This window comes from Varanus komodoensis, unplaced genomic scaffold (assembly GCF_004798865.1).
Source record: "Varanus komodoensis strain SLA01 unplaced genomic scaffold, ASM479886v1 scaffold24, whole genome shotgun sequence".
Classification (NCBI taxonomy): Eukaryota; Metazoa; Chordata; class Lepidosauria; order Squamata; family Varanidae; genus Varanus; species Varanus komodoensis.
In genome coordinates this window covers 11,321,207-11,337,308 of record NW_025335641.1, presented here as the reverse complement: position 1 = coordinate 11,337,308, position 16,102 = coordinate 11,321,207, and the positions used below count along the sequence as shown (strand labels likewise).

Here is a 16,102-nt window from a genome sequence, read left to right as displayed (position 1 = left end):
GCTGTGAGAGAGAGAGAGAGAGAGAGAGAGAGAGAGAGAGAGAGAGAGAGAATCTCTTACATTCTTTATTATCTTTCTCACAGCAGGTAAATCAGGGGCAAAGAGGATTTTCCCCATCAGTAGTGGTTTTACAGCCCTCCAGGCTATTTTGGTTAAAGGATTGGATTCCAAAGTCTGGATCAATGTATTACAAAAGGGTGCTGTTGGGGGGAGCAAAAAGAGAAAGGAGAACATACTTTATATAGCAGTGGCTCATTTTCATTGTTCACAACATCCTGCGAAATCTAGACTATTCTCTGAAATGGTGTTTCCATATTACTAAGAGGAAATGGCAACTACATCAGCATCTAGGAACTGAGCAAGTGTAGCACAGGATTTATGCTGCATCTATGCAGTCACTGCAAACATAGTTACCAAAGCACAGCAATATCATTTGACCAAAACCCAGAGGAAAGAAACCATAAGTTTAATTATTCAGTGCATTTTATAGCAGCAGAAAAACAACAGTCACAGGTCCATAGGCCTAAAAAGCTGCAAAGTTTCTACAATATTATTTTCCCCACAAAACTCAAGTGGCAATGCCAGAAAGGTGTATGCAAATATATACACGTAGAAATTGAGTAGGAAGGGTAAGAGAAAAGTTGAAATATATTATCTCATGTATATTTCACACTTACCAAACAGAACCAACTGTATATTTCACAATAATTGCATCCAGGTTTCTATGCTTGTATGCAGCCTCAACAAAATTTCTGATTTAAGATTGTATTTAGTTAAGTTGATTGCAGTCTCTACTTGCTCAAACAAAATCCAAGTCTTTGGGGAAATAGGGTACAAATGTACAAAGTCTTCTTGATTTGTCTTGTAAAAGACGTATGCAAGTGGAAACATTTGCCTTTAACAGCAGCAAAGGATAAGTTCAAAAGAAGATGATTTTGCAAGCATAGAAATGCAGGGATGAAAAACTTAACTTGCTGAATTTTTGCCTCTTATTGCAGATGTTAAAGATTAATGAGCCCATATAGAAAGAAAATAGCAACCCGAGAGCTACAACTCCTGTTGTGGAACACCCCTTGCCAACTACAATGTTGTTTTATATCTTCCTAACTCTGATGTGTGGTACTACATGATTTATTTAGGTATCTTTCTAAATATCCAGTTTTTTAGAAATGCCCCACCCAAACAATTTTTAGCCCTGAGACAGAAAATCCAAATCACACCTGAGACAGAAAATCCAAATCCAAATCAACCATTGATCATTTGCCAACCTTTAGTGCCACCCAAAATCTATTTCTGAGGCCATCACCAGACGCTCATGACACAGATAATCCCTCATCTTCAAATTAATTAGAACTCAAGTTTCTGAGAATGGGGTGAAATTCTTTAAGCTAATTAGGTAGATATGCAGATATGAAAATTATCAAATGCCAGATATAACATGGAAAAAAATTCTATGTGCAAGATTCAGTTAAGTTGCAACTTACTAAACAATCAATATATATGAAAAACTCATCCCAAACCAAGTTCTTGCTCAAACAGGAAGGACTAAAACTAAAGAAAGCTACAAAACTAAAACAATTCCAGTTAAAAATTTGCAGAGGCACATAATCAAACTATGAACAAGTCTTACTGTGATGGTACAAATAATGAACACATTCTTAATAGTTCTGGCAAGCTTAGGCTTTAAAAGAAGCTATTTAAAAGAAGCTTCTTGCTTTGTTTCTATTGTTTTGCCAGTTAATTTTACACAATTATTCCTTCTAATGGTTGGGGCATCCCCCAGTATTGTCCACATTTGAGTCTTCTTGTTGCTCTCTTTGTAGCATCTGGTGCTTGCCAGCATCAGAGTTAAGACACTAGACCAGATAAACTGATGGGTCAGTCTTAAAAGGACAGTACCCTTGTATTGCTAGCAAACATGTACATCCACCGGATTCCAGACCTAATGATTCCTAATGATTATGCCTTAGCACAGATGAAACACTAATTGCTCAAGCCAAACAACTAAAATGACTAATGGTGTAGACAGTAGCATTATCCATCTTTACACAAGCTTGTCAATCTGACATGAAGTCACAGGCCAAGATACTTACTGGTTGTGTTGTCATAAAAATAAATAGATTCTTTCTTCATGGAGTCAACCCCAAGGAAAGCCTTGTAATTATTATCTTCGTACCAGTTGAGAGAGAGTATTCTGGAACCACCTCCTTCTGGGTAACCACAGAGGAGATCAGATAGATTACTCATCAGCTGCCATAAGGAGGCTGACTCTCCATCTTGCAGTGGTTGCAGAATAGACAAAAGGTCTTGAACACTTGGCCTACGTGCTAGCTGTAGTAAAAGCAAACATCTTAATGAGTGGATGTACTAAGAAAAGGAAGGGGTTAGAGACACCTGTGTGAACTGCGGATCAGAGGTATCTGCCACTAAAAGAATAGATAAGGACAATTTTCTGTTTCTAGGTCTTTGATACAGAAATGGACAGATCCCGCTGCTATGCTCTTCTAATCTGTCAGAATCTATTCAGTTCAACACTGACTTCATTAAACATGAGAAAGTATTGATCTAATGTTACAATTAGAACTGCTGAGTTGAATGAAGATGAGATGAGCTTGACCACGAAGTCTGAAAGATGGCAGAGTAGGATGGACTTTGTTGAATTTTGGTGGCAAACTATATCTAGTTTTCCATTAAAACGAAGGGGAAATTGACTCTTTTGGTTGTCATGGTGCCACATTTCTATAGTAAATTTGGCAGGAGCAGCAGTGGAGGCTGAGAAAAGGAGATGCACATGCAGTCCGTGGGCTGCACACCCTTGGGTTCCACATATATTTTCATAATCCAGTGTGTCATACAGAGACAGGCAAAGGAGACCAAAAATCAAACAAGATAGCAGTGAGTCCAGAAAAAGATTAGATCAGGCAAAATGTGAGGGCAGAGTATAAACAGCAGTCCCCTCCTAGTAGCTCAGGACAAAGCAACAGAGAAGATATTCTGTTGGCTCTGGATGCCAATCAGATCGTCTGAGGTTGTCTGGACTTAAATCTACAGAATAAGGTTATAAAGTAGACAGTATCACCTCATGGGCAGAAACTGTTTTTAGTGTTCCTCTGTATAAAAATAATGCCCTGGAAGTAAAAAAGCTAGTACATCAGAGAGAAAGATTTTTAACTCAATACTCTCACAGATGCAGTAGTTTGGTTTAAGTTTCAGGGACTTTTCAAACACAGAGGAATATAATTTGAAATTATTCCCATCATTCTACCCTGCCATCTCAGCTCATTCTGCTGTGAGTAGAGGATCCAACCTTGTCTGAATTCTCCCAACAACCTGTGGCAGGTTGAAATGGCCAGGCTGGTGTGATGGGGGTGCAATCTTATGCAAGATCCCTGAAGACACAAATCTTCACAAGGATGGAATGGCTATTGAATAAACCCTAGGCAGCTAGAGAGATTATTGAGAGGGTGAAATTACGAAAATGGCCCAAGATGCTGTGAGGTTCATTTTTCACTGAAGGATGCTTGCCTGTGTTCAATTGTAGGTAATTACAGTTGTCCACTGATAAACCATTTAATTTAAATTTGGCATTGAAAATAATTTAGTCTGTAATAGTAGATAAGAATGGAAGCGGCATTGTGGTTCTGCCTGCTCTGAACTACCTTAAGTTGAAAAACAAAAATGGGAAAATCATGAACCACCACTTAACATGTAGGTAAAGCCTAGGTTTTTATATTGCTTATATGCTGCTCTCTTTCCATGGTGGGACTCTTACCTTTTGCACTGCTTGAGACACATTTGAAAGTATTCGCCTCCACAACTGCAGGTCAGGACCTTGTGTGTTATTGTCTAAAACACTAGGAAGCTGTAAATGAAGAAGAGTTGGAGACTAGTGAGACATGAATAGCATTCATTCTAACTTGCCATGACTCTGGAATTACCTTAGGCTAGGCTCCCAAGCCTCTTAACAGAGACTTGGGGGTGAAAACCATGGCAGTGGTAATAGAGGTGGTATATTGTCTAGAAGGAGTTGGTGGAATGATGCTGAGGTCCAAAGTTGGGGTAGGCATGTTGTGGCCTTCCAGGTGTATTGGTCTGCAACTCCCATCAGCCCTAGCCAGCAGGTAATTGTGAAGGCTGATGGGAGTTACAGGCCAATGCAAGAAACAAAGGAGGTCTTTATTGGGAAGTCAGGAATTGGGAGAAAGCATTGCTCTAGCCCTGGAGAAAACACCAGACAGATCTTTGAAATATAAGCTGGTCTGTTCCCAAAGGAAATGTTGATTGGTTGGATGCTATTTATTTCTTGTACTGTTTTTAATTTATCTTTATGTTATATTTTAATTAAGATTTTTATTTTAATCTGTAGTTTTGTATTCTATATATATATATATATATATATATATATATATATATATAGTGTGTGTGTGTGTGTGTGTGTGTGTGTAATTATGTGTATGTGTAATTGTGTGTGTGTGTTAGTAGTGGGGAATAAGAACTGCCATTTTGATTCAGGTCAGTGATCCACCTGAATCAGCATTTCTGCAAACTGACAATTGTCCAGTCATTTGGCCATTAAGCAACATTTGATAAACTTGATAGCACTATCAGCCATATAAATAGACACCTGAATTCATGCTGAAAATAAACTGGGAGCATGCTCAATTTTATACTCAACCAGGTGGTCACTCTTTTATATAAAGGGACAACAACTATTTCCAGTGTCACAAAGTGGTTTGGACCACCTCTGTCACTGGTCAAGATTTTGTGGAATCTGAAATAATATACTTTGCTTTTCTGGACAGTGAACTGAAACATACCAAATGAATTGGAATGCATGAGCCACACTTTTTTCTACTCTGCAGACTGTGGGAAGAACATAATCCAAACATGAAGATGATCCACTCCCTTTACCCTCTAGGTTTCATTCTTCTAGCTTGCTGAAATTATTTCAAAATGCATCATTCAGTGGCATCATACATATCATAGATTAGAAGGGAGGATTTCAGTATCCATGGTCTGTCTGTCACTTTATGAGAGAGGCCAGTCAGACCAGGAAATTGCAGGATGAGTGATTTTACAGGGCAAAAAAGGAATTTTAAGAATTCACCTAATCCATGTTACTGTCTATTCATTTCCTTGCTCTACCACACACTCCCACACTCCCACCAGTGTATTGGATTAGTTAAAATATTTAACCATCCCTTAGAATTCTGATCTTTCATTTGACCTTCTGATTTGGCCACTAACATCCCTTGGTTGTTATTATTTTTGTGCATTCTTTAGGTGGAAAAGAAGAGAGATGTCCAGATATATGTTTTATCAAACCTGGTTATATTATATGTGACTTAATGATGCAAATCCTACATGCCTTTATCTGGGAATAAGCCTTGTGGAACACACAGAACATAATTTTGACTAAATATGCCCAAGATTGCATTACAGTTCTTACCAGATTATGTTAAAAGCAGTATAAAGACTACCATTATGAACGCTGGGCTAAAAAGGAGACCTGATACTGAATACAACACATTGTACAACATTGGCTGTAGTTGGTGGGAGCAAGGAAACTTGTGACATGATATTATGAGCTGGGGAAAGTGATACTCCATGTATGCTAAGAATGATTTTGACCAAAGAGAACCTGTCTGGGGAAGCATCTTGTTTTCTCCTAAGGCTTAGTGATAACCATGCACACATGGACACAGGAAATTGTAAGGAAAAGACATGGTGCCTCACTCACTCATCATTACCGGAGACCTTGAGGAAGTCATAAACTGAAACTCCTGATCCAACCGTTTTGACTTTTGCTCCTCACCTATAGCAGCACTGGGCAGAAGACAGAGCTTTAAATGCCTGGGAGCTCAATTCCCATAAGCCCCTTCCAGCATAGTTAATGGCCAAGAATAGTGCAATTTGAAATACAAAATATGTAAAGATCTACTTTCTTCCCACTCCCAACCTATACTTCTAAGCTGGCTGGACATCTTTCCCCATCCATTCACAGTTTTCAGTGGGAATCTTACCCATTATGTGATTTTCCTTTCATTCACTCCTCCAGTGCCTCCTTCTCTTCCCAAGTGACAAAAGCAAATGCAGGGCAACAATGGAAGGGAAGTTCTTTTCCATCTTCTGCTACAGCAAAAGTGGACTTTAATCACAGAGGCATGTGTTCATTCAACCGTGCAGCTTAATAGGTGGCCTTGGGCAACTCAATGGCTGAGATCAGACAACCTGACAAGCCATGGTAGGTTTTTTTTACCATTGCTGTTCTGTTGTGCTAAACCAGACATGGAATGTCACGATGGTAAGCTTAGTCTTTAGAAACCATGATAAGAAATACCAGCTTTTTCTATGGTTTTTATGTACCATCATGGCTTATTGTACTGTCTGAACCCAGAATGATCCTTTCCATGGTCATGGTATGCAACGACAACTGAATTATGTGGAAAGAGTGGCAACTGCAGGATCTGCTCCAGCCATCTACCTCGACGAGTATATCGACTAATGAGGAAGAGGCAGGTGACATAGGGAGAGAGGGATGTAGCTTGGTATTAAATTTCAGGCACATGCCGACAGTGGGTGGACTGAGCAAGGAGCATGGGGACCATGATGAAGTAGAAATGATTTCATTATGGTAGCCATGCAGGGTTACTTTGCAATGTTGTACTCGTATGAATGCAGTCACTGAGTTTCCACTGCAGTGAGGATAGGATAACCCTACATATGCTATGAGATCCTTGGAGGAAGGACAGCATATGTAGTGGAGCCTATCACCACTCTTGGCAGGTATCCCAGGGTCAGCAAGACTGGGATTCTGAAGGGGAATAGGATCTTCAGACAGAGATGGGGAATTCTGGGAGACCAGGCAGAAGCTCAGGCCTTTGAAGTACCCTCAAAGTCGCTGCCCAGATCAACCAGGAAAGTGGGAATGTTTTGGAAAGGATGGGAGGAAGGAAAGGAAGAGGATGAGCCCTTGCCTTGCTCTCTCTCTAACCCCATGATAAGATGCTGGGAGAGATGAGTTGCCAGTTAAACTGCTTGACTTTCTCTCCCTGGCTGGCCTGTCAACAGCAGGAATTACCCTGAGGGTGGAGCCCCAGAGTCACTGAAGGAAAAGGTTTTAGGAAAAAGACCCTAGTTTGGATTCAATAATCATTTTTAGTATGCACATGGAGTTATCTTCTAGCTTATAAAGGAGCTTAAAGCATTACTTTTTCTTGTAGCTGAAAGGTGCCAATAAACTATCTGTTTTGCAAAGAGACCGACTGGTGTTCAGCGCTTTGGGGCAAAAAGGAGAGGAATGCACTCATGAGAGCATACACCTGCAAGAGATGGTAATTACCTATGTTTGTCTACGGTTGTGGTGTGAAAGCACAGGCCCATGGGGTGAGTTTGGCCCTCTGGAATTCATTACATGGCCACACTCCCTTTCCCCTGATCACTATTTGATGGCTTTCCATCTTTTGCATGGCTTCCCCCTATTCTAAAAGGTTGAAATATCATTCCTAAATCTTAGCTACTGGCTGGAAGATCTTTAAGTTAAAATATGTTTGTATTTTTGTATCGTTGTCCAGTTCTTACTGCTTTTGGTTCCACCCCCTTTTGCCTTCAGTCACATCCAATATTCCCCCCCCCCACCTCAATAAATAATCCAGAACTGAATTGAGCCCCTGGGATGAAAGAGGTTCAACACACCTGGTCTAGGGGCATGCATAGGTGCTGAGGTGTGCATTCCTGTCAGGTGTAACAGCCCTACCATTGCAGTTATGTGGGAGAAGCACTGCTTGAGCCTTTCCCCATCTGGTGCCCTTCAAATATTTTGGATTACAATGCTCACCATCATTGGCCAAGCTGGCTAGGGCTGATGGGAGCTGAAGGTTCAAAATATCCATTCCCATGCTAAGTCATGTGGCTGCCATTTTCCATTCCAATGTGTTTTCCATTCCATTTTGTAAAGTAGAGATGAACTATTGCAGGGCCATCATGCAAACAGGTGTGGAACACCTGGCTAAGGCATTGGGAACTCTTCTGCGCCTGAAGGTCAAATTCAGTCTGGGGGAAGCGTTTAGGAGTTGAGTTGCACTGTGGGGTGGGACTGAAGGCAAGGAGGTGAGCCTTAGGAAGACCATTTGAATCTTTTAAATGCGCGGTGCTGGTGGGGAACTGCACAAAGTAATGAAACCACCAAATAATTGGTGATTGTGGGGGAAGGGCTGTGACAGGCAGTTGGTTTAATGCTCCAGAAGGGCCAGAACTGACTTCTGGTCCTGAGAGTCTCTACACATACATATTTCTTGGGTCTAAATGAATAAAAGATATGTGGTCAATCATGCAAACAGACAAATTCAGAGCTTTTACTGAGGGCCACCAATATCTGTAGGCAAACCCTTTAGTTTGGTTCTAAAGACATCCTTTCTTTGACTACATCAGAAGTTAGTTTGGGTAACCAATGGATATCCTACAACAACCATTCACCAGCAAGTCATTTCTCACTCCAGTCTCTTTCTCCCTCTCTTTCCCCCCTTTCCCTCTACCCCTCAGCCCCACAGTAGGCATCTTCTTTCATATCCTAGGGCAGAGCTGTAAAATAAAGCAGCCCTAAATCAGATTGCAAGTTAAAAGGCTTTGGCTATCCTGCTAAAGGCATCATTCCTTCCAGACAGGCAGAATGACATGAAAGCAAAGCAAAGATTTTACTGCAAAGATAACTCACAAGTTGGCAGAAACCTGACAAAATGACAGTTTTATGGAAAACACATGCTGGTATTTATAACCTGTCATGTACAGTGAACAGAAACGCCCTCAACCCAAACAGCTCCAGGTTATTGCTGATGCTTTTCCTGAGCCTTCCGAAGGCATAAGAATGGAGGGATTGTAAGAGACTCTGATGTGAGCAGCCTCTTGCTCACCTGAAGAATTTTGTCAAACAGAACAAGAGCCAGCATAATGAATGCCCAAGATGACTAAAGTGTACTGAATGTCTCATTATAGCCACTTCTGCTGCGTTCTCCTCACATTCTCTCTGTGCCTCCACAGTGCAGCCTTGGCCAATTCTCACTGCCCACATTTTCCGTCCCTGGTACTAGTCTGCTGAATGCTTCTGGAGGAAATCTAAAGAATGTGCTGACTCTGACAATTACAAATGCACTCCTTCCTTCTTCAACTCCACACTTCTTGCCAGACAAAACCGTGCTATTCTCTCTCTCTGAATGTGTAATTTAGCACCCCAGCCATGTGACTCACTCCCCAAAACTTCCCATTCATCCTTGCGTCACTGAAAAAAAATTCTTCTCAACATTTTCCAAGAGAAAGATCTGGTGTGAATTTACATTGACCTTCATCTCCCCCACACATTTTCTAGGTGTGTCTGTACACCCTGCTAAGCCACCTTGCAAGTAAGTTACATGGTGTGGTTGTTCCCTCTGGCCTGTTCTGCCCCTCCTTCTTCCTTCAACCAGTTCTGATCTGTATTCCAGCTGCCTCTGCAGTGGAGTCTGCATTCTGCAATCTCTTGCTCCCTTACTGCATCAGCAAACAGTTTATCATTGACCCGCTCGCTGTGTGTTTAGGTTCTGTTTTTTATTTTGCTGGCTTCCATCAGAAAGTTTTCCTATCCCTTCACTCCCCCATGCATGCCACCACTTGCCTGTATGTCTGATAAAACTATATACCCTTTCATGCCCTTGTGTTTTTTTATTTGCACACTGCTGCCTTCCCCTGCTTACACTGCTTTTTTTGTTCATTTAGTCTCCCTCTTTCCCTTCCCCTCACTGAAGTAGATCTTGTTCTTGCTCAGTAATCCCCTCTGCAACTCTCCCACTCTCCAGGTAGTGGCTTGCATGACAGACAGCAACACCCAGGCCCACCAGTGATGCTGATGCTCACCATCCCACATGCCTTTGTTGCCTCACTCTGGGAAATCCCATTGAGCTCATGCTGCCAAGTGTTTCCCCATCCTGCAAACAGTTTTTCCGTTAGGATTGCCTTATCGCCCCTACAACCATAGCAGTCTACTTCCCATCCCTCAGCACTTGCACCCCTGGAGTACTACAACTCCAAAGAAGCTCTTTACTGAAAAACAATAGTGGATGGTAGCTTCTGTTACTGCCATAAAAGTTACTACTTTTCCTTTGGCAGTACTATTAGGCATAATTGAATGAGGGGCGCTAATGGGTTGGATACTGGCTGCAAATGGGAATTGCAAGGACCAAGCTACTGGCTTATGGAGTGGGAAACTATTACTGAGAAAACTGAGAAACTATAGAGTGGGGGCTTACAGGGAAAATGTTATGCTTCAACAGATGGTTATAGGGAAAGGATGCTTATAAAGTGTGAAGAAGCTATTCTACATTATTCTAACATAGGCTAATGGAAAAGGCACTTTTGCAGTTTTAAGTCTTGCTAAGTACTGTACAAATGTGGAAGGTCCAGTTCCATGGAGAGATGCTGACCAGATTTTTCTAGCATCCTCCCGAGTCATGATCTGGATGTTAGGTTCAAGACAAGTGGTATGGGCTTGTTAGCTTGCCCATCAATGGCAATGTGCTTTCAGCCCCTGGTCCTGATAGGTTGAGGTTATCCTGAAGAAGCATGTGTACCCTAACTCACAGATGTTGCACAGGATACAGCAGGCGATAATCACATCTGCTCCATGTTCTTCCCCTACATCAGAGGAAGTGCCACCATGCCTGTAAATGGCCAGAAGCACATTTTACAGGGTTTGGGTATGGTAGTGTGGCTATGGTAGCTGTTAAATTTTATCTGGCTGTCCTCAGAACCCGGTACAGTCCCATAAACTGCAGCTAATGTGCACTGAGAAGGTCTTGAGGATACCATTACTGTAGTTGGAGTACAGGGTGGTGACTGAACAATGTGCCCATGGCCAGCTAGTCTGCCAAAGGTGAGTTCTTGTTCTCAGCCCTCTGTGTAAATGCCCATAAACTTCCCTATAGAGTTCACAAGTGCTTAGAGTACCATGCTGTAAAAACATTTGTGGTTGTAAAACTCCTCACCCCACCTAGGAGGAGCTAAAATGCTCACATGTGAAGAATTGAAAATTGCCTGAGGGAAGACCAGTTCACAGAATCCCATGTTCTTTCTCTTGCCCCCACCTTTATGAAATCATCAGTGTAGACTAGTGCTTATTCAGAATGTGTACCATCTTTTTAAAAGCCTTGCATACAATATATTTCCCTAGTCTGAAAGAATTACTGAATGGGAGGCACCCTGCATTGGAAGTTGGAAAAAGTCCTAACTTTTTTTGTTTCTACCAATATGAATGTCTTCAATGCTATGTCTGAATGATGAACTATTGGTCTCACTTGCAAAGTTATGATTGCAAAAGTGGAAGAGGAGATGTGGAGAAGTGTCACAAAATACCATGTTGACCCACCTGTCCATATGCAGAATAGATCTCCACATCCCTTTGTACATGGGAGTGACCATGGATGGATGGATGGCACATTTGCCACCTCTACAACAGTGGAAGTAGCCAGGGCAGAGAGAGAGAGAGACAGGCATTGACATCCTCCGAAGATCACTGCAGCTTCTTGCACCAGCCTGAAAAGGCTCTTTACGTAGCCCTGCTTCACCCCCTTGTCTGCACTTGCTGCAGAACCAGTAGGGAATCCAGTGCAGGTGTCATGCAGCAGTGTTTAAAGACCTGGTACTGATTATTATGGTGACTGGTAAAGGCTTTTAGAACAATGCCAACTGCAGTGAAAATAAATGTTTCTTTTGCCATAGTTTCCCAGAAAGTATGAGTCAGCAGGGGAAGCAACCATGTCCTGTGGTCATTAAAGGACACCTAAACAAGTAGAAGGGGGCAAAGGCAGTGGTGTGGGAAACTGGCACTTAGCAGGGTGGTTAGGTGGGAAAACTGGTTCCATTAGCATTGCGAGTGAGGAGGCAGGGAAAGCGGGGTAACAGTGAAGCTGAAAAGTTATGCTTTCTGGCACGTAGGTCTTGGTTCACAGACCGATTACGGCGCTTGCTGTGCTGCAGCTACCTGCAAGGTCTAAGTCTACTTCTCCAAAAGTCAAACTATGGATGTGTCAAGATTGTAGATTATTTTGTTGGGAGTGTCACTGAGCAAAGGAGGAGGTACAGACAAAGAATTTGAAGAAACAGAAGTAAATGTCTTTGAGCTCTTCTTCTCACATACAGAGCCACAGAGAAAGCCCAGAAGTGGGCTACTGTAGTAGCATACAAATAGAAATAATAAGAAATACACACAAGGCACAGCATTCCAGCATACCACAAAAGGTTCAAATCCACCTCTGAACTTAAAGCTCTGTAATGCATTGACACTGGTAGGTGATCCTATGCTTCAAGTAAGTCATTATTCTCCTCTTAGCACTACAGGCATCCATGGTTCCAGAAATGAAAGTGAATCTTCCCAAGCATCCTCATTCAGTCCTCTGTACACCAATGAAATACCAAGGAAACAACCATGTTGCATTTTGCTGCTTTCAACTGTCCTTGAAAGCACACCTGACAAAACTTCTCTGTTAATTTTTATTTAGATAACAAGTGGAAAAGGAAGAACCATTCCTACATCTTGATTTTTAGATCTTCTCCCTCAGATAGTATTCCATGTATACTTACCATGCTCATGCAGCATGAGATTGTTATGAACTTCTCTCCTGTAGGGTTTTTAAAAATCCTAATGGGTTTTTTTCCTGGTAGTGCTGAATATTTTCCCTAAGCTTGCTGATAGCTCCTGCTTGTGCTTGGTGCTTTTCAAGCTACACAAGAATCCAGACTCAGAACTGAGTTTGCAATTACTGTGTGTGTGAGAGAGAGAGGAGTGTGTGTGTGCGATAACTACTCCCACCCTTGTTAATTCATCCTGGTGCATTTACACTTATGGCTAGCACACTGGAAAGTGGAATTCATTTAATTCTAACTACTTCTTGGCTAGAATGATGCTAGCAGAACTGCTGTTTTTCAAATGAAACATAATATACAGCGAAGTAGCTCTAAGGTGAAACCCTTACTATGTTGAAATTTTTTTATTTTTTTTTAGGTTGAAATTTTTTATCTAAATAATGGTTCTGGCTCACAGGTATCTCATATTTCTTATTCTCCCTGACCACCAATTTTGTCTCTTCATCTACAGCAAATATTGTAGTGCAGTATGGCACAGTCTTCTCCAACATGCTGCACTCTGGCTTATTCCATTGAATATGAATTATTACTCCAGATACTATGTCTGGATAGAAGAGGACTGTGGGAGTTGTACTCCAACACATCTGAAGAGCACTAGGTTGGGGAAGGCAAAAAGAGTTTTTAAAAATACATTATCATCACCATCAGGAATAAGGTTAGGCTTTGGCTGGTACTCACCAGATGAAAAAGCTTAAAGAAGTCTGTATTTGCATACAAAGAGTCTTCAACTTTCTGCAAAGCCTCCTGGGAAAGGGCACACATTGCACGATGTACAGCTTGAAAGCCACTTGGACTCCTGAAGATAATAAAGCGATTCAGCAAGGCCTGGCTGCATGCGATATCTTTCAAAGTCAAGTCTGGGACTCCAAAGGCAAACTGTAGGCAAGATACAAACCATACCTTTTTGAACACAGTGGACTGTCTTTTGCCTATTCAGTAAAAAGTTCAGTAAAATTTTTTACTTACAGAAATTAGAATTGGTAGTGATGAATAATAATTTCTTCCAAGGAACAACAAAAGCAATAGGCACTAAAGCAACCAAAATGACCTGATTCACACACTAGCCCATAGTTTATTTAAGCTATGGGTTGTTCAATTGTGGGTTGTCATGATGTATGAACCTAGATGCACTAACAAACCATGGTTTGGTAACCACAAACTACCGAGAAAGAGAACTCATGCTTTGTTGTTGGGTTGTGATCGCTAGATTGCGTAAATCATGGCATGTCCTTATGTGTGAAGCCAGAACCATGAGTTGTCCTGGGTTGTTTTGCTAGGCTACAGGAGGAACAGGCAAGAATGAAAAAAACAAAAACTGGGTACTCTAAATGCCAGCACTAAGGTACTAAAAAGATATTTGGGATATAATGGGGGAGAGGGCAATGGAATAAAGAAACACCAGGGAGAAGGGTGAAAATAAGGTGAAGATTGATTGTCTGCCAGATAAATTCTAAGTGGAGTGACAAACCATGGTTAAGCCATGGGTTAAATAAAACATGGGTTGTCATCACGTACAAACTAGATCAATGAGAGCACTACCAGAGCAGACCCAATGGGCCACCCAATCCTATAACCTGTTCGTAATTGTGCACATTCCAGCAAACTGGAGGATACATTCTGCAACTTCTGTTTGACACAGGATAAACTATTTTTGGTTGCGTTTATCTGGTTAGACTTCCTTTTTGAATTCAGAACTTTTTCTGAAAGTATGAAAAAAAATATAGTTCCCTTGCAGAGCTTTACAAACATAGGTCTGTAGCACATTTTCTTCTGAGCCAAGGGAAAGCTGGGACCAGCTGCTGCCCCTTTCCTGAAATCAAGTGAAGCAGTTATCTCAAACACCTACTTCCTGAGTTGGAGAACAGTGCTGTATGTGCCATGAGGCCTATACTGCACCTCCAAAGCTACCCTGCTGCACTCAGGTGTGCTAGGGAATGATGTTGTATTGAACTAAAGCTCAACTGCCAGCTGGATCAGAGTTAGTGGATGGAAGATGGGGTGCAGCCTTACATTTTGCTTGAGATAGCAGTGCGTCTTGGGCAAGCCCTGTTAATTGTAATCAAATGGGAATGGAAAGGGGGAGGTAGAAGTGGATATTATTCATCTGTCTGGATGAATTTGTATGCATTTGTATTTCTGTGTGTCTATACTTTGCCTGGTATGCTGGGCAATAAAAATTCATGGAAAGTGCTATTCTGAATACAGGTGGTAAGGAAAAAAAAGGTGTGAACTGATGCCTCAAAGACATCAGGTGGAGAGATATGAGTCATGAATGAATGGTTAAACCTTTTTGCTAGACTGAAAATCAAGCAGGAATGGATTGCCTTAGTGTGAGAACTGAGCTCTTGCCAAGTTTTATGCAAATAAGCTCCATGCCTGATGAGTAGCACCTTTAAAAGAATGTTCAAAAGAAAAGACAACTATCTGGCTCTATGGTACTACTTTCCCATCCTTGGGAAAGAGGCAAGAAAGGTGAAATGGACAAAGGATTTGAAATATATATAATCTGTTGCTTTTTCATTTTAAAGTATCTAAAGATTTCTTGTTCCTAGACTTAGTAGGAGGAGCAACCTAGGCAGAGTGACACTATTAAACCATGCAGAATGATAGAGCATGTAGTCCTCCAGCAGAGTGAGACACATTCAGCCTTTGAATATGGCTTAGTGGAGGGGGCAGAAAAACAGATATGTGTGACATTGGACAGCTTCAGCCAGTTTTTTGCAACAGCTTCTGAGCTGGTACAGTTTATTTAAGTGATTAGAACCAGCAGAACCCTTACATGACAGAGATACAGAATTGGACATAGAAATTACTGCTTACAACAGTGTCATCAAGGTTACTGTAAGTAGAATTATTACCAGAAACACAGTAACAAATGGTGCACCAGTTAGAAAGTGGAAATTGTTTTTGTTGTTGTTTTGTTAAAAACAAACAATTTGTTTTTAGTTGGGCCATCTTTTTACTCATATCCACTAATTTACATGGGGACAGGCTGATGAAATCATAAATCAATGTATGAAATGGCAAAAGCTTAGATTTAGTACAGCTTTAACTGTACCAATAACAAACATAGGGTGATGTAAATAACTTCAGTACTTCAACAGCATAGCAAATATGGAGAATGTGATACAGACTAAATAATTCACTGTCCTGAGACTCTTACCTTTTGTTAAACAAAGTAAAGAAACGCAGTTCTAAATCCTTATGGAGGGAAAGATCTTTTTGAAAGACTGTAAACAATACCTGCAGACTATCCAGAAGATTGTAAGCAATGCCTACTGATAATTACCAGAAGTCAAAGGAATGACAGAAAAAGATTAATTAGTGGTTGAGCATACCAGGTCAGTGTCCTGACCAGATCCATGCCTCTCCTCTAGGATTCCTCCCCCTAGGACACATGTGGAGAACCTCATATGGTCCACATCTAGCTCTC

General features: G+C 41.3%; 1 protein-coding gene across 1 annotated transcript in view; it reads right to left on the bottom strand.

Annotated features, from left to right (window-relative positions):
• Nucleotides 1-16,102, bottom strand: part of ABCA4 (ATP binding cassette subfamily A member 4) — a 125,067-nt gene that overhangs the window by 90,082 nt on the left and 18,883 nt on the right. Inside the window, exons 6-9 of the mRNA XM_044432251.1 lie at nt 13,348-13,545; nt 3,773-3,862; nt 2,094-2,331; nt 61-200 (exon numbers count right to left, since the gene is read on the bottom strand). Of these exons, the coding sequence (XP_044288186.1) occupies nt 61-200; nt 2,094-2,331; nt 3,773-3,862; nt 13,348-13,545 (666 nt within the window). The remainder of the gene's footprint in view (nt 1-60; nt 201-2,093; nt 2,332-3,772; nt 3,863-13,347; nt 13,546-16,102) is intronic.